Consider the following 27,418-nt stretch of genomic DNA (forward strand, 5'->3'; position numbering starts at 1 on the left):
AGTCATGTGACTGAAGCGTATCTCCGGGGTGTTTGAATTGCTCTCCAGGGAGTTCTGCGGCGAACAACGGTGCCGAGTCATGTTGGTTCTGGACTGTGTATTCTTGTGCCCGCGCACACCCGCAATCATCCTCTTGGGAGGTCTGCGCTCATGCCTGACATGATGCACACTGACTGGGGTGACCTTGAGAACCGCCTCCCCGCCCCCTTCCTCCACCACCACCCGACCACGACCACACAAGCGAAACCCAAAACCAAACTGTTACTTCTTTTGGCTACTTTTAATTGGATTTTTCATTTGTGTATTTTTAGGTCAACGTGACGGTGGACTACATCAGAGCGGCCACCGGCCCGGGCGAAAGCACGCCGGCCTTCTCGGAGCGCACCTGTGCCACAGTCACCATCGGTGGCATGTAAGTAACCCACGAGCCGCAGGATTCTCACCGATTGCTTATCGAATGATCCTCGGCATCCGCATATTGGAATCGACAAATCGGTTGCAGCATAACGGCGGACAGATTGTAAATTTTTAAATTTTTTTTGGACGGGGTTTTCTTGCCCACAGTAACATCGCAGAGGCTCTGGTGAGCAAAGGCCTGGCCACGGTCATCAGGTACCGACAGGACGACGACCAGCGTTCCTCGCACTACGACGAGCTGCTGGCTGCGGAGGCACGGTGAGCAACAAATGGCGTCGCTAATCCTTCCAATCTCAACATGTCGCCTTGACCGCGAGGATGACGGATGACGCTAACCTTCATGATTCGAGCACCCCGCCCTCCTCACCGATCACCAACCCAAAGTGGCTTCTCAGTTTTTTTTTGTTGTTTCCCCAGGAAACGTTTGGTATATTTTGAAACACACACACACACCCTCTCATGGCTTCCTTTATGTAGCTGCTCTGAATCTAATTATATGGAGGTGCAGCGAGGAGATTTAGTGCGAGCTTTATTACTGTGCCATAGATTAAGATCTGGCTATAGGTAGAGCAGATGCAGCTTCCTTTTATAGTCGTCTCTCTCTCTCGCTCGCTCGCTCGCTCGCTCTCTCTGTTGCCGCTGCAACTTCCCTTCCATTCCTCTCTCACACCTTGCCTTTCTGTCCTTCTTTGGCCTTCCCTTTTCCCACTCGTGCTCTCCCTCAATCTCGCCCTCCCCCCAGCGGGCGTCTTATTAGAGCTGATGAGAGGTTTCTGTCTTGAGGCTCGCTTGTATTTTTAGCGCCTTCAAGGAACCTTCCCCTTCCTTCCCTCGCTCCCTGCAGCCGATGAAACGCGCCTTATGCGTGCTACGTAGCCAATTTTATCCGTCACCACCAAACTGAGCCCCCGTTTAAAAAAAAAAAATCAGCCTCCGTTGCTGAAACACGTTTTAAGAACATTGCCCTCTTTCTTGTGACTTTGTTGGCTTCATGTTTTTTTTTTTGCTGCTTTGATTGCAGGGCCATCAAGAACGGGAAGGGGCTGCACAGCAAGAAGGAGGTTCCCATTCACAGAGTGGCCGATATCTCCGGGGTAGGTCTTTCTGAAAAAGTTTGCGGGGATTGTGTCCCAAAAAAGAAAATGGCCATGCAGCATTATGTCGCCTCAAGATTGAAATTCAAGATCCAGATATCGTTTGAGTCAGCCTTTTTTGTTCGAAACTACAGATTGCTTATTTTCTTACACGCTACAATTTAGGTCCGTCACTTTTGGCTCGGGTTCGTCTTACCTCTAATGGGAGCAAGTAAATCCGCCGCCCCGTTGTTTCTTCTTCCAATCATAACATATGCCACATCTACGAAAAAAGTCCCCCACAACTACTCCAAACCTTTCCCTCTTTATTAAAATTCACAGTTACTGGAGTGGCCATTATACCACGACACGTGTCGCCGAAGCGAACCCTTATACATTTTAATGAACCACTTTAATAGTCCAGGCCGCCGAAGAGTCGAAATTGAACTTTGGGAACATTAGCGCCTCATCGTCTCTGTCACTTGTGCGTGCTTGTACATCGCACTCGCGGACACTCCACAGACATTTGGGCAAAATAATTAGGCTCTTGTCTTTTTTTTAGGGGGGGCAAGTTTGGTTACTTCAGTTGTGTTTTTTTTTTTTTTTGTCGTATTTATTCCATTTAAACTGGGAGTGCATTGCAAATGACACGAGATGCTGACGGTGCGAGAAGATTGCCGCCTCATCCGCGGCGCTAGGTCGCTGTGCCTAGAGTAATTGCGGCCGGCGGTGTAGCCGCTGCTCAATAATTAATTAGCTTTAATAATGGAACACCAAAGCAATATACGGGAGGTACCTTGACTTAAGAGTCCAATTTGTTCCATAAGCCAGTTAGTAAGTCAGTTTACTCGAAAAACAAATCAATTTCCATATTTTTATTGAATTATTTAATTTACGTGTTATATGAATTTATTTTAATGTTAACGAGTAGCTTAATCAAAGGACAAAAATTGCAACGGGTCCGCGTCCCCTTTCCCTTCTTTGCATCCCTACACGCCCACGCGCACAGAAATACTCGCTCTCCCCATACGTCAGTTTCGAGATTATGTACGTGGCGTGGGCGGCGTCCGCAAATAGAGCCAGCATGCTTTTTGTGCACGGCAAACGTGTGAGACTCAGCCGAGTGGATGAAGCACTTGACTCACCTCGTACCTCCTAAAGGTTGCGTAATGATCATCCCTATCATGTGGCGAGCGAGGCCGCGTCCCCGCCCACGCGCCGCAGCGATTGTGTCGGCGTGGAGAAGAGAGCGCTCACATCGCTCGGCTCCCACTCGAGCGGCTACTTTGGACGGCAGTGGGTGCAGTTCAGGCGCAGGGGGGGCTCTTGTGCCTCCTTCGCCGCGGGAACGCCGCAGCCCGACCTGAGTAGTGTTTCTCGGTGGGATTGCGCTAGTTGCAGTAGCTATTGCATGACATCACAACACGGTAATGAGAAGAAAAAAAAAAAGCGGGACCCAGCTGGGTACAGTGCATCTCGATTTCGACGTGGTGTTTTTATTTTTTTTTATTTAGTTATTTATTAATTTTTTTGGAAGCTCCAACTTGCATCCTCTCAACATGAAACCGAATTTTTTTTTTTGGGCTTCCTTGTTTGAACTCCATCATCCATACCTCGCAGCCTTTGCTCCCACTCCCTTGGCCACTCCACAGCGTCCATAAACACACGCACAGAAAAAAAAAGCGAGTCCACCGGGCTGTGACTCACTGGTCTGTTGTGCCTGCATGCTTGTTGCCTGCAGTCGGCACATACTAAATTGTTTTTTAGCGTTTATCATTCCTAGCCCCTCTCGCCTGCCCTGCATGAATACGCATGACTCCACCCCCCTCCCCCCCTATGTGTTTAATTTGGGCCGGAGCGTTCCAAAGGGGGGGGGGGGAAAGCATGTGAGTCGCTTTTGCAGACTGAGATAGAAGCAGGATTGGGAATTACTTTGGATTGCATGAGCTTCCAGACGTGTCACTGAGAAGTCGACTTCATTAGGCCTGACTAAGATTTAAAGATGTCTGGGGGAACAAAAAAAAAAAAAAAAAAAAAGCATCTTGCACATCCCCCGTCGTTGCCAAATGCCGTCTGTCTCGTCTATTTCGGTTGCTTTTGATAAAAAGTTGAAAAACTTTGATTTAAAAACATTTATTACTTCTGCCAGACAGCTTTTGCTTTGTTTATTTGTTGCTAAAATGACTTTAAATCCAGTATTGGTTCCACCTTGCGTCACCTCCACAAACCAACGGAATTATTCTTCATCTCAAGCTCTCGTCCGCCAGGAGACGCAGAAAGCCAAGCAGTTCCTGCCCTTCCTGCAGCGTGCCGGACGCTCGGAGGCGGTGGTCGAGTACGTCTTCAGCGGTTCCCGCCTCAAGCTGTACATGCCCAAAGAGACCTGCCTCATCACCTTCCTGCTCGCCGGTGCGTACGCTCACAAACACACCGAGTGGCAACGTATGAACGCGCGAGACTTATCATTCGAGGCAACGCGCCTCAAGCTGCGTGTTTGTGTTTTTTTTGTTTTTGAGGAGGAGAAGAATTCATCCCCCTAAAGCCGTTTCATTATAGCTACATGATTTTTGGCGGGCATGAGTAAACTCTCATAAAAAAAAAAAGTCTCAGGTGTTCTAACACAAAAAGTCCTTTGAAGTGAGCCATTTTATGTAATTTTTGTTGGTTTGATTGGAAATTGTCTCTGTAATTCCCCCACAGAATTATTTTTGTTTGTTTTTAGGAAATTCAACACTTTGATCTGAGCTTCATTGGCGTTGCTAGGCAACACATGCCCAAAATTGCGCGGGAAGTTTGCTATTTTGCCTTGAAGCGACTATTTTTGCGTCATTTTGCTCATTTCGGGTCGATGAAGCTAACTTGTCAGAAAAACCAAAACTCTTATTCTACTTTTATTTTGAAATTCAAATTTTTCCCAGGAAGTTACACCGATTATTGCCATCTGTTGAGCCCCGTCGGATGAACGCGCGTTGATTTGGGGGAATGAATGACGCACACGGCATAGCAAAACCGAGCGTTAAAAAAAAAAAAAAAAAGGTGAATCGGAGGACGTGTTGAAAATGTACCCAATTACAGCCACTGTCCTCTGGATGTACGAGCTCCATCTTTTGACCTTTCACAGCCATCGGTGCACACCGCTGTGCTCGGCGAACGGTGCGAAGTCGAGGGCAGGCTGCCGAAAGGGTGAAACGCCGACGGCGGATAACGAGTCCACTCGCCGCCTTGACACTTTGCAATCAAGACCGTCTATCGTCGCCGATGATGACGCTTTATGGTTATCGCCATCAAATTTCCACTCGACGAAACGCCGCCCATTTCCGGACAAACATCGCCGCTTGGCCTAATTGCGCGTGACTGCGTGGCGGATGTATTAATTACTTTTGTCATTTGCTACTGATTGTCTTAGCGAGGCGCTGATAGTTTTTTAATTACATTTTGTCGCGCTGGCTGCCGCGCGACAAAATGGCAAGACCCTCGCCAATAAGAAATTGTCACGCGAGGATCATTTGACATCTTCTGCTAATATGACTGCTTAGCGTACACGCCTACTTTGCATTTGATATCAAAGCAAAGGTTCTGAGCAAAATGGCAAGAAACCTGTTGGGGCTCGAAAGTCGATTGAAGAAACGAGACAACGCGCATTGTCTTTAATATACACATTAGCGCCGATTAGCCCAGAGCGCTACGAACGAAGCGCTTTCCGCTTCTGTTTATTTATAGCTTCCATTCCTATTAGCGTCTTGATACCTCTGCGCGCAGCCATTAGTGCCCCGTTCATTTATTTTTAAGGCTAAATGTCAACTTGCAACCCTTCCTTCATCACTTTGAAGTTTCGGCGTAATTTAGATGTATTTCACAGCAGGCTGCTGTCATAACAGGTCTACATTAGTCTTTTAGTTATTTATTTATTTTTTTCATTTGCCGTGTTCCATTCAGTGTTTTTTTTTTTAGATTCTTTAACAATGTCGTGGGAGGTTTTCGAAGCGACGCGGGGATCTATTACTGATCAGTGTTGACTCGTCTTTGAAGGCGCTAACTTTGTTATACTCATTTAACACCAAAAACGCCCCCCCCCCTCGAACAGAGGAGCCTCAAAGGGTCCTATCGTCTGAAACTTGAGTTGAAGGCAACTTCCAAATCAACCTTAGCTTGTTTTCTTCTCCGCTATCCATTGAAAGACTCCGGAAAGTTCTGAGGGTCCGGGAGTGGATGGGGGGGGGCGAGGAGGCTATTCGCACAGGAAGGGCCAATTTCCGAGCCTCGATGAAAGGGAAAAGGTGAACCTCTGAAGCAGAGAGGACAGGCCGGCAGATAAAAGATAAAAGCAAAGCCTGCTGCGGTTCAGAGAAGCACAACTGACGTGCCCAAGTACGTCAGGTATGAAGGCCCCCTGAAACTTTCACTGGGTATTTTTTATTTATTTATTTTTTTTATTTTGTTCGAGGCTGCGGCAGGTGAAGGTCGCTTTGAAAGCTATGTCGAGCAGCAATCTGTCAAAAAGGATGAGACAACCGTCAGTCGGGACGCCAGGATTTACTGCATCAGCAAGACGTCATCGCACAGCATGCCGCTTAGAGACGTTTGGCTTTTTTTTTATTTTTTTTTTTATGAGCTGCATTTAAAACCACCACACAGAAAGTCTGGAATATCAAACGCTTGTTGACTAATTTGATTGGGGTTGAACAAATCCTTTGTTGTCGTGATTCTTAAGTCTAATAATTGTAATAATAATTACAAATAAAAAAAAATCATAATATATATATATTTTTTTTTTAGCAACATGACATTTGCTAAACGTGCCCATCATGGGTAGAGCTACAAAAAAAGTCTCAGGAACACTTGTCTGAAAAACAGGAAGTCTGGCATTTTGCTGTGGAGGTGCCAGTTTCGTATCATTTTGCTTTTGTGACTCCTAAATTTTGTCTTGGGTCACTTTAGCAGTTTGCCGATTTTGTCCATTTACTACATAATTCAAACGTTTACCGAAATAGAAAAATCTAGATGAAGTTGCTTAAACTGTTTACAGTGTTTACGTCTTTCCAATCATCCCCAAATTAATGGGAATTCCATAAATAATATTTTTTTATTTACCTCGCATTTTTGCTTCAATTCGATGGACATTCTTCTGCTCCCCCTTCCTTGACTTGCATGAACTGGAAGCCTTATTATGCAAAGATATTTCCAGTGCCTTACCGTCGCGCCTCCGCCGCGCTAATTGCATCCCATCAGCTCGCGGCACGTCCCAAACAAGATAGTTCTGTGGCGAGTGTCTGCGTATTGCGGCTTATCGATATGTGCTCGCCGTTTATCGTTATTGTTTTGGGAGAAGCGGTTGAAGGTATTAAGTTGCCACTCCTAATGTCCTCCCTGACCACATTTGATGATTGATGCGCCGCAATGTGGATTGACAAGTACGGCTGGCTAGTGTGTGTGTGCGTGCGTGCGTGTGTCGCTAGGTCTTGTTTCTCTGGGGGGGGTCACTTAAAGATGAATCAGCTGCAATCTGAGCCAGATGTTCTTCTCCGTGACAGGTGGGAGTTATGTAATCACCGGCACCAAGGCGACCGGTGTTCTGTGAGGGAGGAGCTTGCGTTGCTTCGTGACATACGTAGAAGAAAAAAATGATAGGAGGGAAACATAAATATTTGGGTCACCCCCTCCCCGTATCTGAATCGTGGCCTCCCAAGTTGTACTAGCATGGGTGGGTGCTTCGTGTACTGTTATGCTATTAACCCATTCAATCCATAAGACATACACATAGGTTTTCAAAAATGTAGTCCCTGCCTCCCAAAGACGTATTTATACGTCTTAGCATTTTCTTTTTTTTTTCTTTTTATAGCATTAGAACACATTATTCTGTTGCCATCGCAAAATCAGTCAAAATCCAGAAAAACCCTGGAATTGAGGGGTTTCCTCTAGTGAAAATTTGAGGGATTAAATGAGTTAACAAAAAAAAAAAAGGAACAGGGCAGTGAAGTTGGCAAACTCCATAAAGTTGTCGCATCCCGTGGGTTTTGGCTGCCCGCCGTGGGCCCCCCCGTCTTGTTAATTACATAACCGGTGGCGCATCGTGGGCCTGGCGGGCTTTCACAAAAAAAAAAAGACTTTGAATCAGAAAAGGGAATATTGAGCTAGACATTCTGTGAAGTTGAAAACACTCCCATCCGAGCCAATGACAAGCCTAAAATTTGAAAATTTGAAGAGACGTTGGGAAAGGCCAAATATTCCGTTACAGATCGATATCGTGACTCATTTTGACACTGATCCAAACAAACACAACAAAGCGCCGCCCCGCCGTGTCTTTCTGCACTCCCGTCGGAAGAACCTTTCTAGTAACCGAGCGTCATTTTATCGAGTTCACTGCGGTGACGACGCAAAGTCATCTTGCCGCCGATTCCGCTACGACGCAAAGTGCTTGCTGGCGATGATTAATTCAAGAATCGTGAGACTTAGGAACGCGATCTTGTGTCATGATTATTTCAGAGTTTGTAGGTACACGCTTCCTCTCGGCCCGGATACATTGTCGTCCGTCAGCGAAATTTGAAATCCACAGTGAGCGTTTTGACTCCAACCACGTTTTTGTTGTGTGTGTGACCCAGGTATCGAGTGTCCGCGCAGTTCCAGGAACACCCCCGGCGGCATGCAGGTGGCGGAGCCTTTCAGCGACGAGGCCATGCTGTTCACCAAAGAGCTGGTGATGCAAAGAGAGGTAAGCCCCCCTCGCGCCTTCCACACGTTGGTGCTAAAACCCGCCATTCTGTCTGAGAGTGCATTTTGGTGCAATGATGTGTGACCAATGTCTATTTTACTTTTATTACTGCGGCGAGGCCCCACTTGGACTTGGGGCTGCGAGGAAAAAAAAAAAAGTGGTCTACTCTTGTTTTGTTGTGCACGCCACCATGTCAAAAATCCAATTTAGCGGAGTGGCGTATTTCAAAAAACGAGCAAACGACTGAGGTTTAACCCACTTTATAATCACGGGCTTATCGATTTGAAAATAGAAAAACGAACCGCTCGTGCATAAAAACATGAACAGCGGCAATAAAATCTACGCGTGTCGCCAATAACGGCGCACACAGTAAACACCAACTGAGTTTATTTAAGCGAAACAAATGGAAAAATGGATCAACAAAAGAAGTTCGGCCGAATCTTCCAGCCACTTAAAAGCCTGACGTGTCCGACCTTCAAGAAAATGGCAATGAGCGGCAACCTTTTCTCGGCTGAAATTCCCTTCGAGTGTGTTCTCAGCTCACCTGGTTGCGCTTCAGTGCGTTCGGGCTTTCGGAAACTCCATCCGCTGTGCGCCCGTTCATTCACATGCTAATGGCTTTTTCGTAGGAAGCGACGAATGGGCCAAAGCCACGATTGGGGAGCTCGCTATAATCCCGCCACCGCTTACTTACCCAGGCCACACACACACACACACTCGCACACACACATTCTTCATCGCTATCTCGGCTTTTAAAGGGCCTTTTTGTGTCGGGTGGCTGACACTCGTGTCCTTTGGTGTTTAATTGTAATAGAAAGCGTTTTTTTTTGGGGGGGGGGCAGGTTGATAAAGAAAGCCTTGTTGCCTCGACGGTTATGCAAACCCCTCGCGAGTCCACGCGGAGTTTCTATGTGACAGACGGACACATAGGTCGTGTTTGTAATTCTAACGCGCTAACTCCTGCTTTCTATTCGAAGAGGAGCACGGATTTATTTGGGGGGGGGTTTAGCCCCGCCCCAATTCCCCTACGCCATCCTCCTACTCCCCCCGTGTTAACATTTAAGTTCAAAACGAGTGCTTGGTTGTTTAGTTGTTTGGCAACCGCGGACAGCAGCATTTCAATTCAACAAGATGGCTGCCGTTTCAGAAACGAGGGCGACGGCCCCGCTTCAGGCCCCCGAGCGGTAAAACAGCCCGGAAGCGTGCACGTCGTCGTTTGTTTCCACGATGAAACGGGTTTTGACAGATCAGCTGACCAAAATAGAAGAAGCTTCCGCCCACTCGTACTCGCGTCTCGGCTTTAAAAGATCCTCAAAGGCGGAAAAGGAAACGCCAGCGCGACGGCACGTGCAGAGGTGAGAGGAAGGGCAGAAGGCACGGCTAATGAGGGCCCGGTGAAAAAGTCTTTGCCATCGCATGAAATAAATATGATGCCGAGGAAGAAAAGTTCCGTGCCCTCGACTCGCCGCGGTACTCGAGTACGAATGCCGATTACTGCGCAAAGATTAATTTCTGAATGGCGCTTGATTGCGTGAGTTTCGCATGACATTAAAGCTTCAACCAATCAAGGACTTTTGTTGATTCGATGAACAGGTTCTGTTTGCGGGTTTTGGATCTCGCGACGACCCTGCAATTTACCGATTTTTGTTTGCGTGGAGGCGTGATCCCGATTCCCCTCCCGATAAAGCTGATAACAAGAAAACAGAAACGGCCTCGTTTTCCGTTGCCAAAGAGTTCCTCTCACCTTCTGATCCCTCCTTTTGCTCTTCGGTAATCCCTCACCTCGTACCTTTTTGCCGCTCTCGCTGTGTGTTATGTTGCTTTGCGGGAGTTTTCCCAGCGTGAGTTGGCTCGGCACAAACATTGTCCGTGTAATCGCATCACTCCCCCGACGTTCTCTTTTGCTTTTTCTTCCATCTTGTTTAATTCCTCTCACTTTCCCTCCCCTCTCGCCGGCAAACTGTGAGCCTTTGTCGATTTTATTTTCAACGCTCCTGGGTTGCGACTTGAAAACCTAACGTCAGAAGGGGAGACGTTTTTTTTTTTTGGAAAGCGTTTTCTTCAGGATGAGTCAGCTCGAGATGGGACACAATCGCTCATGTCCCGTTGCCTTCATAAAAAAAATTAAAAAAAAAGCGGAAGCCGACGAGGCGGCCTTAAAACGATTCCCAATGCAGCGTGCTGCATTTTTAATGAGTCGAGACGGCGACGTCTGCGAGGCCGACGATGTTGGCACCCACGACGAGATCCTGCCAATTTGGCGCCGTTATTTCATAATGTTACGCAACGCCGCCACGCCCCCTACCTTTGAAGTCTTGACAATCTTGTTCAACGACCCCTCAACCCTTGTCGCTTAAAATCTCTGCACACATTTTTGCAACAAATCCAGCACACGGCAGCAGCATTCTTGACCGCCGTAATCGGGGTGATTTTCCGCCCGATTACCCCCCTTCCGTCCAAAATCGGCAATGGCCTCATTATCTGTTGTTGTTGCGGCTATCAGCTTGTCCCATCAGGCCTCAGCGAGTCACTCGTGTGATTTGTTTGGCACAGTTTCCACCCCGGGCGGCCTTACAGATACCACCTACTCATTTTCCTTTTTTTTTTTTTTTTTTTAACGGTACTGACAAAATTGCGAATGTGAAATTCGGTTGGATGTGAGCGGTGTAATTATGGGATGCTTGTGCACACCTGTGTTTTGATGCAAATTGTCAGCTCCGGGCATCTGGAAGTGGAAGCCTGCTGAGGTAGCCTCAGACCAGCAATAGATCGGGCTGGAAGATTTCCTGAACGACCCGATGGTGGCTTCTTCTAAGTAACTTTCTTGAACTTCCAGTAAAATCAGCAGGATTTTCCCCATCTTAATTGACCTCTTCATCAAGTTTATTTAGAGTCTGCGTTCGCAATCGCAGTGTAAGAAGAATCAATTCACTTAGCATCCCCCCCCGTGAGTCCTCCATACATTCAAACCTCTTTTATGTCTTTTATTTTGCCTCTCGGGGGGGAGGAGGGGGGGGGGGGGGCAACAGCCTCCGCCGCAGCGTCCGTGCGCTTGCATTGATTTCCAATCCCGCCCGGAATTATTTTGGCGCAAGGCCGATGATGCGACTACCGCATCGAGGCAGGTGCTGGCCGTGTCTCTTTCATCGTAACGACCTTTCCCGCAGGTACTTGTGTTTTTCACCCCCCCCCCATCGTCGTCGTCGTCGTACGCTCCCCATCAGCATGCGAAATGTGCATCCGAGGAAGATGCTGCATAATGTGTGCCGTGGTTTCGTGCCCAGTGATACGAGACAGACAGACGGGCGGCGGTGGTTGAGGGGGGGGGGGTCAGTGAGCGGCCCCCTTGGGTCCCTTTTTCCACCCCACACTCTGTAGTTAAACAAACCATCAGCGCCTGACTGCCGACAGCCTCATATCATAGATTACAGATGCTTTCTGGCCGCGGAGACGAACGTTCATAAAAGTGGATCAACAGCTCGACCGGTTCGGACAGTATGTAAAGCTTTACTTGGCCGTTTAAAGGCCCGGTTTTACTCTGTAAAAATCTCTCGGCTAGATTAATTACAGCCCGTATGGTTAATCTTTTGTTGAATCCTATTTGTTGTTGTTGTTGCTTTATGAGCCATTCATCATTCCACCCGCTGTTGAGTCCTGGTCATCCCCCGACAAATGAAAAATGTTCCTCTGCCATGAGATTTATTCCATGTATCCTGAGATAACGGCCTTTTAAAATAAAATCCCCCCAAAAAATATTGGAACAGAGGAAATATTAAAGCGCTTTTATGAACATAAATAGCTTTTACGGCGAACGGGACTGACCATCTGATTCCCGCCGGAGATGGTCTTATCTTGTTTTTTTTTTTTTTTTTTGGTTTTGCAATCGCGCATCAGGCGAGGGAGGCAGCGCGTGCACAGCGCTAACCCTTGAAAATGGTGAGTTATAGCCCGGAGGTGCGAATAGGGCGACCCACATAACTGCTTTCATGCCATTACGCCGGCGCAGAGATGGATGGGCCTGAATAGAGATGGCGAGATGAGAGCGAAGGGAGAAACCTGCTTACCGCTTTATTGCCCCGACTCGTTTACGAGGACGACCTTGCCCGTCAAGTGTGTGCGCGCTCGCATATGCGTGCGTGGGCGTGTGTGTGTGATGGAATGGCAACTTGGCCAGCCACTCTTGATAAACATACACTCTGCAAACAGTTCAAAGACGCGGTCGCTCGGCGCCTGGGGACCAGACGAATCCTCTCAGCCCTTTTCCCTCCTACCTGAAGGGCACTGCAGTCCTCTTTGCCGTCAATTAGGGCACCGGAATAATAACGCTGATGCCACTATACTTCTTTCGCCAGGTCACTTGTGGTATTAAACTTTTTTTTTTTTTCTCCCCCCCCCTGTAGTTCTTTCGCCTTATTTGACTCCCCCGCCATTGTCGGTAAAATTGGACTTATTGAATCGCACTTTGACGGAATAATGGCCTTTCGAAAGAAAGGGACCGTTGAACGTGGAATTTGTATGAAGTGTGAAGTGTATCGAAGACCATTGAGACATGTCATGCACGGCTCGGTTGGGCGATAGATGGACAGAAAGGTCGCGGAGCTCGCTAGAAAGGTCCGCTAGGCGGGTGGGAGGGTCCGGTGGATTGGTAGATTATTTCTCCATTTCTGCGATATTGAATAAATAAATATTTCATGCAAAATAATTTTTGGGAGCCTCTATCATGCTTCAATTGTTTATCTGCATTAAAGAAATAATTTAAGTCGCGCAGCTGTGCGTCCAATCAACCAATTTTTTTATTTTTTATTTTCTTCTTATTATTATTGTTTTTTATTTATTTTATTTTTTTTACCCAGTTTCGGGTTAACTGAATATAGTTGTCGTCAACTAACATTTGGACCAATTCTATTTTTTTACGGCCAATAAACTCGCTTGTAATTTGTCATAGCGCTTGTTGCTCAAACAAGTCGTGATAAATCGTATCTTTCATAATCATAAGTTGACGTGACTTCTCTCTCACTTCACTTTTTTCTGCATTTGTCTCTCTGGAAAAAAAGTTTGGACGCTCAACACAATTTGATCTAAGATGGTTTTAGCTGTAGTTCATGCAACACATCCGTTTTATTTTTTTTGTACTTTACAGTTTTGATTTGTAGAAATGCAAAAAAAAACGCTTACTGAATATCTTGTGAAAACAGCTTGTCCGTTTTTCAATATTAAATGCCAGGCCTTTATTTTCTTGCTTATCAGCATCCGGCCCCTGTTGACGAGACGCCCCACCCCCCCTCCCCGACCCGCCACCCCCATTATGTCTTCCATTTCTAACCCTTTCTCGCGCATGTTTTCATATATTTTATTATCTCTTCGCTCCTGCCGGCTTGACAGATAAGAATAAATAAAAATGGAAGTCTGCCACGAGGAAAGATTTTAAAGGCGGTAATCCTTGACCAGCTTAGCCCAGCATCCGTCCTCAATCCTGCGCCCATCTCAGCATCTCCTTCCATTTCTTTACAAGACGTGGCGGCTATCTCAGCGCCTGTGTCAGCGATCAGCAAATCTCCGTCCTCATGCCGCAACCTCACCCACCACCTCCCAACCTTTCTTCCGCTGTGTTTTCCCACAGGAGTTTTCCAAGTCTGGCAAAATCTTTTTCGGAATAAACAAAAAAAGAAAAAAAAACATCAGGGGATTGGGCTGCGAGCTTTTGAATTCAGATAATGATAATGGCAGCAGTGGGCGACGGACTGGAGAGATGTGCGCTATAGAATTTTTTTTTTTGCTGTTGTTGAAAACCCCCCTCGGCTGGCTCAGTGCATGGGAGGTGCCATGAAACGTTGGCAGGGGCACCGTGGCTTTCTTGAAAGGCTTTGGTCGCCAGCTCAAATCTCTTCAAAGCCTGAGCGTTTGCTTCGGTCTGCTGCAAAGTTCTGCATTTGCTTTCATCAATCAACTGTTTGTCGAATCCGGACTCATTTGCTTCCGACGTTACGGTGAAATTCGGAACATCTGGCCGAGCCGTTCGATTCAACTGCAGCCAAGGTTTTGCCGGCTTGATACGTTCTTCCAAGATGCCTCCTAGCCGTCAAGTCGTTTGGCAAACTCACTCTTCATATTGCTAATTTGGACAAAAAAGTGACAGAGTAGGGTTGCGTAGTATTTACATTTTTTTTTTGGGGGGGGGGGGGGGTCCGGAATATTCACACTTCGTATGAGGCAAGGGATAAAAAGTGTCACAAGGCTAGCAATATGCTATCAGCATGTTTTTGTTAAAAAAAAAAAAAAAAGATTTTTGACGTCTTTAGCCGTCAATGGCAGTAAATTAGTTAAATGAAAATATTTGAGAAGGGTTAAATAGTGTAACAAGGCTAGCAATATGCTATTAGCACGTTTTTGATAAAAAAAAAATGATTTTTGACGTCTTTAGCCGTCAATGGCAGTAAATGAGTTAAATGAAAATATTTCAGCTCTTATAAAACAATTACCCCAAAAGTTTTTCAAATTAAAATAACACGGAACGCCACCGAATGACATGCTAAAAACGGTCAGTAATCATATTTGACATGTAAATTAAACTGCAAACCTTCAGCTAATAAATTGGCTTATTATTTGCATCCCCACTCACCTGCGTCCATTTCCCACGGCGTTCGTTCGTCTGGCACCTTGCACCTCGCCGCCGGTTTCGCCACATTTGGCGGAGAAGTGACACTCAAAGCGCGCACAGCAAGTTATTATCTCCTGGAACAATGCTAATGGACGCATGTACCGCTGTGAGCAAACAGTTTGTGCCTGCGCTGCCAAGCGAGTGGGAGGCCGCACGCTTGCCAAGTCTACTCTTCGCAACCCCCCACACCCCCCCTTCCAACCCCACCTCCTCAACCGTTCATTGGGCTTTCCGTGTCGACGTCTTTATAAAATCATCTGCTCCGTGCCGGCTCGCCCCGACGGATCGCTTGTCCCTTCAGGAAAATTGGCTCGTTCAAAGAATGTGGGCTTTTATACTCGGAAAAGGGCCGCGGCTCGCTTCAGACAGAACACGGCATTAGGGGCTGCGTTAAAGGGTCATTTCGGGATTCGCTGTAAATTTTTTTTTTTTTTTTTACTGAGAGTCATGCAATGCTTACTTGCACAAAAAAATCGTTGGCGCTTTTACAAACGTGCATATTTACTGTATAGATTGCTTGAAAAGTTCTCGGGTTCACGATTTTGCTACTCTTGGGTTTCTATTTATCGAAATGCATCACCTCGAAAAACGTAATGAATTATTTCCTGAAACAAAGCTCACCATTTTGCCCGGATCTTTGTGGATTACTTCCACGGTCTTAAGAAATTTAATTGATTCCCTCCCTCCCTTTGCTTTTAGTCTTTCCTCCCATATCGGCTTTAAGACATCTAACAACTCTTCGTTGTTTCATTTTTTTTTTTTTTTTTTATTCCTCGTTCACCCCTTGCTGCCTCTTTGATGCAAAACTTCCTTTGAGGTTTTTTCCTGATGAAACTTTTTTTTCTTTTTTGAGCGTCGTCCCGTCTGTCTGTTCCGAAGGCGCGTCATGTCCGTTATTTCCGATGCAGAAAGCGTAACTCACGATACGACGTTAACACCACAAAAGTGTTACCGTGATTGCGCAATATTGAATGGACGGGAAGAAAACCCACATGCGATGCATCACTATCGATGTATCTTTCCAGTTGTATCAATAATGTATAAAAGACAACAGTGTACGATCAATACTTTGTCCCAACCTTCCTTCAAATGCTACTTAATCGTAAATAACATTGATTTGACGTCTCGGGAGGCCTTGATGCGCTCTTATTTACATATGCCGGCGTTTGCCGCAGCGCCTGAATAATTTTCTGCCCCGACATGAGAATTTGCGAGTGATCCACGCAGCCCGTCGCCGCTTTCATCTTGACATTGCTTTCATCGCGCGGCGTGCTCAGCATAGCGCTGCGTCGGCGCCGCGCGGTCAACTTTTTAAGTCTGCGACAATTACAAGCTTGACAAAGTGTCAGTATTTCTCTCCCACTTTTTTTTTTTTTTTTGCCCTCGAGTTGTTTGGCCCAGCCGGCGTAGAAAATCATAAATATTTGGCTCTGTCAATTCTTTTCCTTGCCTCGTTTTTCTGTATTTGGTCCTCGGCTGCCTTTTCTTCCATGTCTGCAGCAATGCAGGGAGCCATTTTATCACCTCAATTCCACCCCTGCTCAATCCCCCAAATGTCTGCAGCCAGACATTTATTCCTCTCTGAGAAAAAGATGAAATCCCCCCAGAACAGTCGTCTAGAACTCTGGTGGCTTACTTGACGGAAAACCAATCTCCTTATTCCCCCCCCCACGCAAACACATTCCTTTGTTACTGACCAAAGGTAAAGGCTAAAAGTTGAACACCCTTGTCTGAGCTCAAAGTTTTCCTCTCTCTCTTTTTTTTTTAGTAGCACAAAAATGACTTCAATAATCCGAGGCTGCTCCCGTCCACTGAGTTGTATTTTTAGCCCCGTGATTATGATTTCTATTGCGCCGTAAATATAAAAAAGAAATGCTGCGAAGTTTACAGCCAATAACTTTCTTCCCCCTCCGCCGTGCTTATGTCTTTGTGTCTTAATCAGTGGTTACCGCCTCTCTTCCTCACATATGCCCCATTTGCCGCTCTCTCCCTCTCGCCCTGGATGTGATTTATGATGCGAGCGCGGCCTCGGCCCGCCGGACGGGCTCGTAAAAAAAAAAACAGGCAAACCCCCCGTCCCCCTCCTCTCCTCCACTGCCTAAAATTCTTTTCTCCAGGTATTCCAACTTCCACCCCAAAAAAAAAAATAGTTTTGACTCGTAACATGAATTTACTTTTTGACTTCTATATCCGTCAATGGCAGTGAATGAGTTAAACACTCAATTTGTTGCGTGATAGCGATAGCATTAAGCTAGCTGACTTCCCGAAGGCAAATGCGCCTTATACGGTCAACAAAATGATGCAAATGTACGAAACAGTATCCGGCCACGTGAATGATTCTGAAAGCTGTCCGCGGTCTCGCTTTGACACGAGGACCAAAGCGCACTCTCTGGCTGGCCCTGACTCATGTTGACTCACGAGGCAACACGCTCGCAGGCCTGCTCAGAATAGCCCGCTGCGCTAGCAGACCGGCCAGTCACAGCGTACGTGCGCTCGCCGTTCGACGTCATCGGGAGCGGCGTGTTGACGAATTGTGAAGGACGCTGGCTAGCTTGCTTACTTATCAGCTTTGTGAACGTGCATGGCAACATGCAAGAAGGCGGTTGAAATGCTGCTTATGCTAATATTTGAAGTCTCACTAAATAACACTTACCGTTACTCTTAGTGTTTTGTTGTTTTAGGATCGCTTTCCGATACGTTTGAAACGACGCACCCTGTTCGGCACCCTCGCTACCTGCAGATTTTTTTTCAAAGCCATAAACCAACAAAACAAAATAAATGTGTCCTAATGATAACAGACCAGACTTTTGTAATGTTGCGCACCCCATGGTAGGTACTCGAGTACCTTTTAGTATTACACACGTCACAGTTTGGTCAATCTTGTTTGAAGCTGACTTTGTAAATAAATTAATTTAAATATGTAATTACGCTGTTATTACACTTAATCTTACTTGCATAGTTTGGCAAAAAAATTTAAATTCTGGTCTTTATCCGCCGCGTTCCCACCTGGAGAGAAAGCCCACACGTGCGCACACGTGCATTTTGCCAGTAATTGTCCCCCGCAGTCACGTTTGTGCTGACCCCGTCAACCTCCTACCCTCGTCTTCTCTCCGACCAGCGCCCGCCTCTCCTTAACTACTCCCAGTGGTCCTGTCCATCACCGGTATCAGCAGTTCACATCCGCCGCTCGCCCTCCCCCTCCTCCTCGCCGTCGTCGTTCCTCCCGTGGTGGCCACATGGCCCTGGCGTTCATATCCCCCGTTCCATCTGTAGCTGGCACTCTTGCATCACATTTGCGCCGCTCGCTTCCTTTTTCCCTGCGCCGCTGCTCTCCCTTTTGCTGCACCTGTTCTTTTTTTTTTTTTTTTTAAATAAATCACCTTTTTGGTTCTTTGATCTTTTATCGCTATGATTCCATTTTTGCAACTTCCTACAGCCTCCATTTACTTCCTCTTTCATGATTGCTCATAAACAAACCGGACGAGCAGGGTATGTATGGGAGGAGGGATAAAGGGAAGGAAGGAAAAAAAAAAGGAAACAGGAGGGAGAGATGGAGCGAAGCGTTTCCCAAGGAGACGTGCCCTTCAGTAACGGCCGAGCCCATTGGCTGACGGATGACCCCGCGGCCGCGTTGACTGATGAGCATGACAAGAGGCCTTTTATAGCACACACATGAAAGAACGTCACGCTATCGCAAGCCGGAACGCGCCGACGCAATTGATTGTCATTCTCGGTCACGTGAACCAGTTTGAGACCGATGTATGGACATAAACCAAGCAAATAATTTCAGCATGTGTCAGCCTTGTGGCAGATTTGAAAATGATTTTGTTTGCGTGCGTGTGTGTGCTTTTAAAATCCCCCCCCCTAGTGAAATGCTGACAGGCTTTATCTCGTGGCGTTTGCAGAATGCGCTCAAATATTTAAAACGCTGGCTGACTCATCAACACAAAGCCAGAAACGGCGAGCAAAGCCTTCGTCAATGTCACTGTAAGTGATTTTTGTCGGGGCGAGCGGATGCTGCACTGCGGTGGGCTTAAACTCGCCAGCCTCCCCCACCCCCCCCGCCCCCCTCACAGTCCAATGACAATTATTAGTGGGAAGTGGAGCTCACATCTGACAAGGTACTAATTAAACCGCAGCCCTTTGGTATTAAAGCAGACCCCCCTCGGTGTTATTATCGCGCGGTCCTCCACTGCCGCCGCAAGCCTTCCTGTGCCGGAACATCCAGTTCCTTCCTGTCCCCCCCCCCCCATTCTGACACAAGATGAGAACACAAACTCCCGAGTTCAAGTACCATGCCACACAAACACACACATCACTCTCCCTCCCTCGGGACATCATTAGACGCCCAAAGCTAACCACTACGCTGGCGTTTTTTTTTTTTTTCCCACGTTATAATCAGACAGGCGAGAGTGTGCAGGTGTGCCACCAACCCCCCCTCTCCAAACACTCGCAATTCCTTGTCAGTCCGGTTATGTAAACTTGTCATCTCCATACCCGACCACCGCCAGTCTGACGTGTAGCTCTTTGGATTTGATGTTTCAGTTTGAAGCTTCCTTTTTGCTCGGAGTGACCTTGATATGCAACATTTGTTGACAATCGAGGCTTCAGATGTGTCACGCGGAGGCGTTCCGTAGTACGCTGTCAGGAGCAGGGGTGTCCGAACTTTTACCACCACGCAGAAGAAAAAAAAATCAAAGAAAGCCGGCGTGGCTTTTAACTCATTTACTGCCATTGACGGCTAAACACGTCAAAAAATGAGTTAATTGTCTTTAAGCCTTTTTTTTTTTTTTTTGTTAAAGCACTTTAAAGTTAATCAGGATACACGTACGTGCAAGCATACCCTTCCTTCTGTTTTGTGAGCAAATAAGACAGACTGCCACATATGTTGCATGTTATTGCTCTTTGTCAAGCGCTAATCTGCGTGGCCACATTATGATAAAGAGGGGTGATTGTGTCAGAAATGAAGAATGCCCAGTTAACGGTGAGACCTCAACACATTTGTCACCCTAAAAGCCCCCCCCCCCACACTCACACACACACACGCCCCCGACCCCCACCCACACCATGCTGATTGATGAACCCACAACAGCTGGCAGCGCAATGAAAAGTGAAATGACGATCTATATTTCCCGGGCCGGATGACGTCTTCACATTTTCAGTCGCTATTTCACCCGAATTTATCACCTTTTTAACTCTTTGACGTGCGATTACATCAGCTCGTAAATCCCTCACCGCGGAAGAGGTTTGCTTCATTGGCGGGGGGGGGGGGACAATTCTGTTATTCTTGCCAGTCATACACCTTTAATTATCTCAATGTAGGATTTTATTAATCCGTTGACGAGCATGATATAGCGCCGTGGCTCCGAGCTATAATGTCAAGAGCGCAGTAATTGGGGAGGGGTGAGTAGCCACGGACCCCTGCACTGTGATTCACGGCTGAGTCATTCAGCACGCACGGGGTTAAAAGCAATACCACTGCATCTTGGTGCAGTATCTACAGCAATTGGCTGATCTTGACAGGAATACACCAGGAGAACAGGAAACTACAGCATATTACGTTGTGTGTTTCTTACAAAAAAAATCTTTTTATTGAATTTAGAACATTTGGCACGATACAAATTCTTGGTGCTTTTACAAGATAAACCTGTAAAGATCAATGTTGACCTTTTTTTTTGTTAGAGAAAAGACTTTTTTTTTTTGTATAAATATTTCCTCTCATCACTGCATTCTCTGTAGCACGGTGTAAAAATCACACAGAATGCCCAGCCCCCCCTTTTGTTTTTTTTTGTTTTTTTTTCTTTTTTTTTTTAAACAACACTACCCTCATTTGTCAAAGTCAAGACAGCTTCTAAAACAACATATTTTAAATAGAAGTTACAAGTTAGAAAATAGTTTCATTTTCTTTTTAATATATGTTTCTCTGTCACCAGCTCATGGTAGTTTCAACGTGTCCATATATATATATATATCTATATATATATATTTATAAGCATGTACAACAACAACTTGTCAGTCTTTGCGTCTGCTCTGTACAAAATAGTCATTTCTGTCCTTTTTTTTCATTGTGCATTCTATTGCATGATTTAAGTGGGGTAAGGAAAAGGGGTGTGGCTTGGTGGGCAATAGCTGGGGCCTACGTGTGGGCTATCGAAACCTTTTTAAATCTGAGTCTCCTGTACTTTCTCCTTGGTGTGAGTTTTAATGACAAAGGGCTCGGCCATTGCTGTGATGGTGCTGGGCAAGGTGCGAGGCAAAGAATTCCCCACGTTATTCTCTGTCCATTTGGCCCCGTGACCACTGGGTTTGTAGGTGTTGTATTTTGGCTTCATGGTGCTGAAGTCCATTTTATGGGGGCTGTAGTCCATCTTGTGTGGACTGTAATCCATTTTGGGTCTCTGGACGTGGGGACTGAATTCCGATTTAAAGGCGCTGCTGAAGTCCGCTTTGTGCGGGCTGTAGTCCGTCTTGAAAGCGTTATAAGGGTCCTTGGGTTTGTAGTTGCTGTCAGGTTTACATTTCTGGGCACTGTAGTCCGTTTTGGGTTTCGGCTGAGTGCTGTAGCCAGGCTTAAATGGACTGTAATCCGGTTTAGGTCTCGGGTGAGTCCCAAAGTCGTGCTTGAATGGGCTGTATTCAACCTTGTGTTTTTGTTGAGTGTTGTAGTCCGACCTTAATGGGCTGTAATCATGTTTGGATTTTGGTTGGGTACTGTAATCTCTTTTAAATGGGCTGAAGTCAGTCTTTTGCCTTGGATGAGTACTGTAGTCAGATTTGAAAGGGCTGTAGTCTGACCTTGCTTTCGGGTGAGTCCCAAAGTCTGGTTTGAATGGGCTGTTTTCTCCTTTGGATTTGTGAGTGTTGTAGTCCTGTCTGAAGGGGCTGTAGTCAAGCTTTGGTCTGTGGAGGCTAAAATCTGGCGTAGATTTGCGAGTGTTGTAGTCTTGGACGGACTTGTGGCCATGGAAGTCCATGTTGGGCTTGTACGTCGTATACTCTGCTTTCGGCTTGTGAAGGGTGAAATCAGGCTGAGGTATGTATTCGGCCTTGGGTTTGTTATAGCTGTAGTTCGTCTTGTGACTGAGATAGTCCAGTTTGTGAATGCTATTATGGTCTCTAATTTCGGGTAGCGTCAGCGCTGTCTCTTGAGCTGCAGAAGCCGGTGGTGGAAGGTCCTCCTCGTCCACCTGGATGATCTCCACGGTGCGAGCAGCCGCCACGGTACTCCTTTGCTGGTGGCGCTTTCTCAGTTTGTAAAAGGCAATGAGCATCACGGCAGCCATTAGCGTGACTGCCACAAAGCAACCAATTATGATCTTGGTGGTTTTCATGACCTCATCCAGACTCGGGCCAGACTTGCCTGGCTTGCCAGTTGCCCCTTTGAGTCCGGGCACTGCAGATGGCTTGGCTGCATCCGGTGGGCTGTCGGTGCTTTGCAGCAAGACAGTTGGCGTGGAGATGAACACTGGCTGAAAGACTGACGGCGAGGCAGTTGTGGTGGTTGTTCCAAGGCCCAGTCCTCCTCCCGCGACGCCAGCCACCGCAGTAGCAGCAGATGTCGTCGTGGTCTTCTTGGTTTTGGGCATCTCTGTGGTCGGGCCCAAGACCTCCACTGTCACCGTTGTAAAGTAGCTCAAGTTGGATGTGTTGAGCTCGGCCGCGCTCACGTTGAGGTAGGCCGAAGCGTTGGACTTGCCGGCTGCATTGGATACCATGCAGGTGTATGTGCCAGTGTCAACAGCCAGGACGTTTGAAAAATTTAAGGTGCCATCGTTAAGTACAGATATCCTCAGATGACTGGAGGCATGAGTTAGGATAGTCCCATTGGGTAAGAGCCAGCGTACTGAAGACATCTGGGCCGTGCGACAGCGAAGCTCAGCGACTCTCCCAGCCGAGATGTTAAAATCCCTTGGTGCGTCTGCGATAAATGGCGCAGAACACTGGGTTGCAGCTCCCTCACCTCGGTCCACCTCCACGAGCTGTCGACCTCTCATGTTGGCCGGAGAGTGGCAGCGTCCGCAGCAAGTCGAGTTTGTGGGGATGTATTCCCTTAGCCAGCGTGCTAACCATACAGCATCGCAGCCACAGTTCCAAGGATTATGGTGGAGATGGAGCTCCACCAGGTACCTGAGCGGGGAGAACAAATCGTGGGGCACAGCGCTCAGGTTATTATGGGCGAGGTTAAGCTCCACCAGTGACTGCAAATCATCAAAGGCATTGCGTTCTATCACGGTTATCTGCGAGTTCATCACCCATAGCTTTTTCAGCGAGTTCAGGCCTTTAAAGGAGCTTGGCTTTATCACGGGGAAGTGATTTTCGGAGATCTCCAGCTCCTCCAGGCCCTTCAGGGGACTCATGTTTGGCATGTCCCCCCTGATGTTGCACATGCCCAAGTTGAGGTACTTGAGATTTTGTAGGCCTTCGAACGCTCCTTCTGAGATGTACTCCAGTTTCCGCAACTCGCCGAGGTCCAGTCGCATCAGGGAGGGCACTCGGTTAAAGGCGTAGGAAGGAATGCTCTCAATGGGGTTGTTCCTCAACCACAGTTCTCTTAGTTTGGACAGGTACTCGAAGGCCCCACTAGGTACCACCGTCAGCCGGTTGTCAAACAGCTCTAGCGTGTTGAGGCTGGTCAGTCCATTAAACGCGCCCACCTCAATCTGCCGAATGGCATTTCGCCCAAGTTGGAGCACCTCAAGGTGGTGCAGGTGGCGGAATGAGTCAGCCTGCACCGCCTCAATGGCGTTTTCCATCAGATTGAGGTGTCGCGTGTTGGCCGGTATGCCCGGGGGCACGCGAGTGAGGCCCCGTCGGGTGCACACCACCTTCCCCTGCTGATTACTGCAAGAGCACTGTGGGGGGCAGCCCTGGGGTCCTTGAGAGGCCGCCGCCCCTAAGGCCAGGGAGGCGCTGCTCCATGCTCGTGCCATCAGAAACACTACACAGAGTAGGGCGGCTTTCCTGGCACGATGCGCAGCTACCCTCCCCAGGAGACTCATGATGTGGCACATTCATAATTCAGCATCATCTGGGGGGCTGGTGGTGGCGGTGTGTATGAGGGGGGGGGGGTTCGGGAACTGGAAGATGAGATGGCTAATTGACTTTAGTGTTACGGAGTCAAAAGGGATTAGGAGACTGAAGATGGAAAGGGGACATATTGGTACTAGAAGGGAGACTTTTGACTATCTTTAGTTAACAGCGTATTCCCATAATCTGTGCTCAGGAGTGACGGGAGTGGGTAGGGGGTGCTGACCGAATTGCAACATGTATGAAAAGGACATGGTAAATTAAGCAACCGAAAGCCATATTACAAAGACGAGAAGGTAGCGTGTTGCAAACTGATGCAAAGAGGGGTTGAAACACTCGACACCTACCTCAAGTTAACATTACAGGTCCTTGAACTGAGATATATAGCCTCTTTCACAACGAGCTGTGGCACTCACTTGAGATGCACGTATTTCCCCGAGCAGCAACAAAAGCCTTTTAACAAGTGCCCCGCTAAACCAGGATGAGCCCTTTTGTAAATCCATACATCCAATCAGAGAGATTCGAAGGCCCTTTATGATGAGTGTTTGTGTCTTGAGCAACGACAACAACAATAAAAAAAAAAAGATTGCACGTAGGAATCCACTCAGGCGCCCAAAGAAGCAGTGCTCCACTGCTGGCTTCTGGCAGTCATCTGCTCTTGCCTCGCATGTCCTTGGAATCCGACAGTTGATCCCCTCGATAGACACCGACTCCAGGTTTCCATAGCACTGGTCGTGTCACACGATTGTCCAAGAGAGTCAGACGGGACCAAAAAAAAAAGGTTGAAAGAGAATTCCACAGTCCCTTTTTTCCAGCGTTCTTTTGCTTTTTCTTTGCTGCGCTCCGGAGGTGAGATTGACAATCCGGGGGTTAAAAAAAAAAAAAAAAAGCCCCCCCTCCTCCTCCTTCCTCCTCTTTATATTCCTGTGCCCACTTTTCAGTGGTCAATCATTGGGTCGCTTGGTCAGTCCGACAGCGCTTCTATCTTTCCATCCTCAATGTGGCGTCGTGTCCACTTGATTTTTTTTCTTTCTTTCTTTCCTTTCACCCACTTGTCTCTTTCGCCGCGCACTCGGCAGGGGTTGCAATGGCTCAGCGCGGCTCGCGACTTTTTCCCGCCGTCCTTATCCGCTCGTCCCCTCTCGTCAAGTTGCCGCACACTGCGGCCGTGCGGCAAATTGCGGACGCACGCGCATCATCCTTGCCAAGCGCACACAGCAGCAGCTGCAGCCTGCCTCCCGCGCACTTCCCAATAATCCGTCAATTTCTTCAGAGCGGGGGGGAGCGGGATGGGGGATGGAAGTAGGAGAGGAAGGGGGGGGCGCCCAGAGGAGTGTTGGTGTTGATCGAGGGTGGGGGGGGTTTGAGTTTAGAAGGAGGAGGGGTGGTGCGCAGTTCTCCTTTTCTCTCTGTTCTTTTATCCTCTTGCTTGCCAGTCCTGTTTTTTTTCTTTCTTGTTCTTGTTCTTTTTCTTCTGAAACCCCCCTCCTCTCGTGGCGCCGATCAGTGCCTCCTCTCCGACGCGGCGTCCGACCGGGGGAGAGAGCAGTAAGGCAGGCGAGGCGAGCGCAGGGTGCGAGCAGGGCTTACAGGCGTGACGTTAACAGTAGCGTCGATGTGGAACGGATCCGTTGTAGCAGCTCAAGGAGAGATAGTGAGCGAGTTTGGATCTTGCGCTCTCTCTCGCTCGCTCTCTCTTTCTCCCTCTCTCTCTCTCTCTCTCTCCCTCGCTCTGCAGTGTCCTGAGGTAGTTGGGTGAGCTCAAAGCACTCAGACCTTTTTTAGAGATGCACCTCTTGAAAAACCAGTTTGCTGCTGTTGTCCAGCTGCACTCCTTTTTATTTTCAATGTGCTCTTGTCGCCTGGCCTAAGGGTTTGTAAAGAAGAAGGAAAAAAAAAGTGTGGCGATAACCATACCAGTCGAGAATGTCGTCTCACCCTTCACATTTTGTTCTGTAGTGGAAAACTAGAGAACATGAATGGAGTGCTGACGCATTCTGCTCCTGGAGCTTGTGCCGGATGCGGATAACTACAACCCCCCTCCTCACCTTTTTTTTTTTTTTTTGCTGTCAAATTCACCCTTCAACATTCGCGGTGTCACTCGTGAGTCTAGTCGTAACCCATTTTCAAGTATTCGGGGTTGGTTATGCATGAGGTTGAGATACAAATCTGGTCATTATTCATAAGTGCAGGGTGTAAATGGGTAAGCACCCTTTTTGGATCAGCGGTGAAACCGAAGCTACCTTGGACCAATATACTCAGGAAGTTTTGAATTTTTATCCCTCGATTTGGATGTGGATCAGATTCTGCGTGTCGCTGGAAAAATGCATCTCGAAAACCAAAAAAGGGGTTTCCGTCCTATGCCAGTGATTTGTGTAAGCTAATTTAATTTCCCGTACCTCATAATTGAAGCTGTGAATTTTGCTCATGAAGCGAGACCTTTTTTTGGACTGGCAATGGCCACGGGGTTCGACGCTTTCAGGTCTACTGAACACCCAATTCCCAGCATTAGTCATTTTCTGTATCACTTCCTGTTTACGTCACGTTTCAGTCACCACTTGTGCGCTTTGAGTACCCGCAACGTACGGGGGCTTGAACCCGCGACGGGAGCAAAAGCTTGCAATCCCGTAAAAGGTCACGCTCAGGAATTCAACCATCAGGAAACGAGACATGCTTTACCTTCCGACCCCTGCGGCACTGGAGCCTAAAACAAATGCACCCTACTGTCCCATCACCTCTATATCGCCGATGATTTGTCCAAGCCCCATGTCCATTAAACCGGGAAGCTCCGTGGGTAATTGATGGTAGCTAAAGCTCGCTGTGACAGCGCTGCTAGGTGTGTGTGTGTGTGCGAAAGCGGGAGAAGGGAAACGAGAGCGAGAGCAAGCACGGCAGGCAGAAAAGGTCATAGCGCCTGTAGCGCAGCGCACTATTCCCACCGGCGCAATGAGCACACAGGCGAGCTTCTGCATTATACACCCACAGACTTTCTCCTTTACTTCTCCGCAATTGAATACCAATGGGCTTCAATGGAGCACACGGCAGCCACATGAGTATACAGAGGGGAGTTTCCTCCGTTAGGGTGAAGCGCTTACCCTCCGAACAGGGATTCCCTCGCAGGACAGCCAGCCCTGATTCTGTAACTGCACCTTCCTCATTGATTGTCTTGGCTAAAATAGAATGCTCGGCTATTAACTCCCAGCCGAGTTAAAAAAGAAAAGGATTCTTTGACGTCTTTCGCCGTCAATGGTAGTGAATGAGTTAAGTTGCGGAAGTGCGCGATTGTCGGAGGTAAAGCTGTTCTGTGGACATCGTGTGCCATCGTTTGGTGAGCGGGTGACTTGGACTGTTTCCATCCAGTTCATCCTTCCATAGCATCGCAATGGTTTTTCGTCACCTTTCCGCTCAACATGTTTATATTCCTGTCGTCCATCTTGGCAAGCCATAAAAAAATCACTTTTCTCGAGCGATTTCACCTGGAGTACAAGCAGAATGCGATCCCCCGCAAATTTGCATCCCCGGCTAAGCTGTTAG

General features: G+C 47.5%; 2 protein-coding genes across 2 annotated transcripts in view; one reads left to right on the forward strand and one right to left on the reverse strand.

Annotated features, from left to right (window-relative positions):
- Positions 1 to 27,418, forward strand: part of snd1 (staphylococcal nuclease and tudor domain containing 1) — a 93,958-nt gene that overhangs the window by 22,558 nt on the left and 43,982 nt on the right. The window contains exons 12-16 of the mRNA XM_088282266.1: positions 312 to 412; positions 565 to 675; positions 1,439 to 1,511; positions 3,758 to 3,899; positions 8,090 to 8,199. Coding sequence (XP_088138392.1) covers positions 312 to 412; positions 565 to 675; positions 1,439 to 1,511; positions 3,758 to 3,899; positions 8,090 to 8,199 — 537 coding nt within the window. The remainder of the gene's footprint in view (positions 1 to 311; positions 413 to 564; positions 676 to 1,438; positions 1,512 to 3,757; positions 3,900 to 8,089; positions 8,200 to 27,418) is intronic.
- lrrc4.1 (leucine rich repeat containing 4.1) lies at positions 20,428 to 25,568 on the reverse strand. The gene has a single exon (XM_088282255.1). It carries the CDS (start codon positions 23,866 to 23,868, stop codon positions 21,019 to 21,021), a length of 2,850 nt encoding a protein of 949 aa, XP_088138381.1. The 5' UTR covers positions 23,869 to 25,568; the 3' UTR covers positions 20,428 to 21,018.

The sequence above is a fragment of the Idiotropiscis lumnitzeri genome, chromosome 2, assembly GCF_059441095.1.
Source record: "Idiotropiscis lumnitzeri isolate Australia: NSW breed Sydney's pygmy pipehorse chromosome 2, RoL_Ilum_1.0, whole genome shotgun sequence".
Classification (NCBI taxonomy): domain Eukaryota; kingdom Metazoa; phylum Chordata; class Actinopteri; order Syngnathiformes; family Syngnathidae; genus Idiotropiscis; species Idiotropiscis lumnitzeri.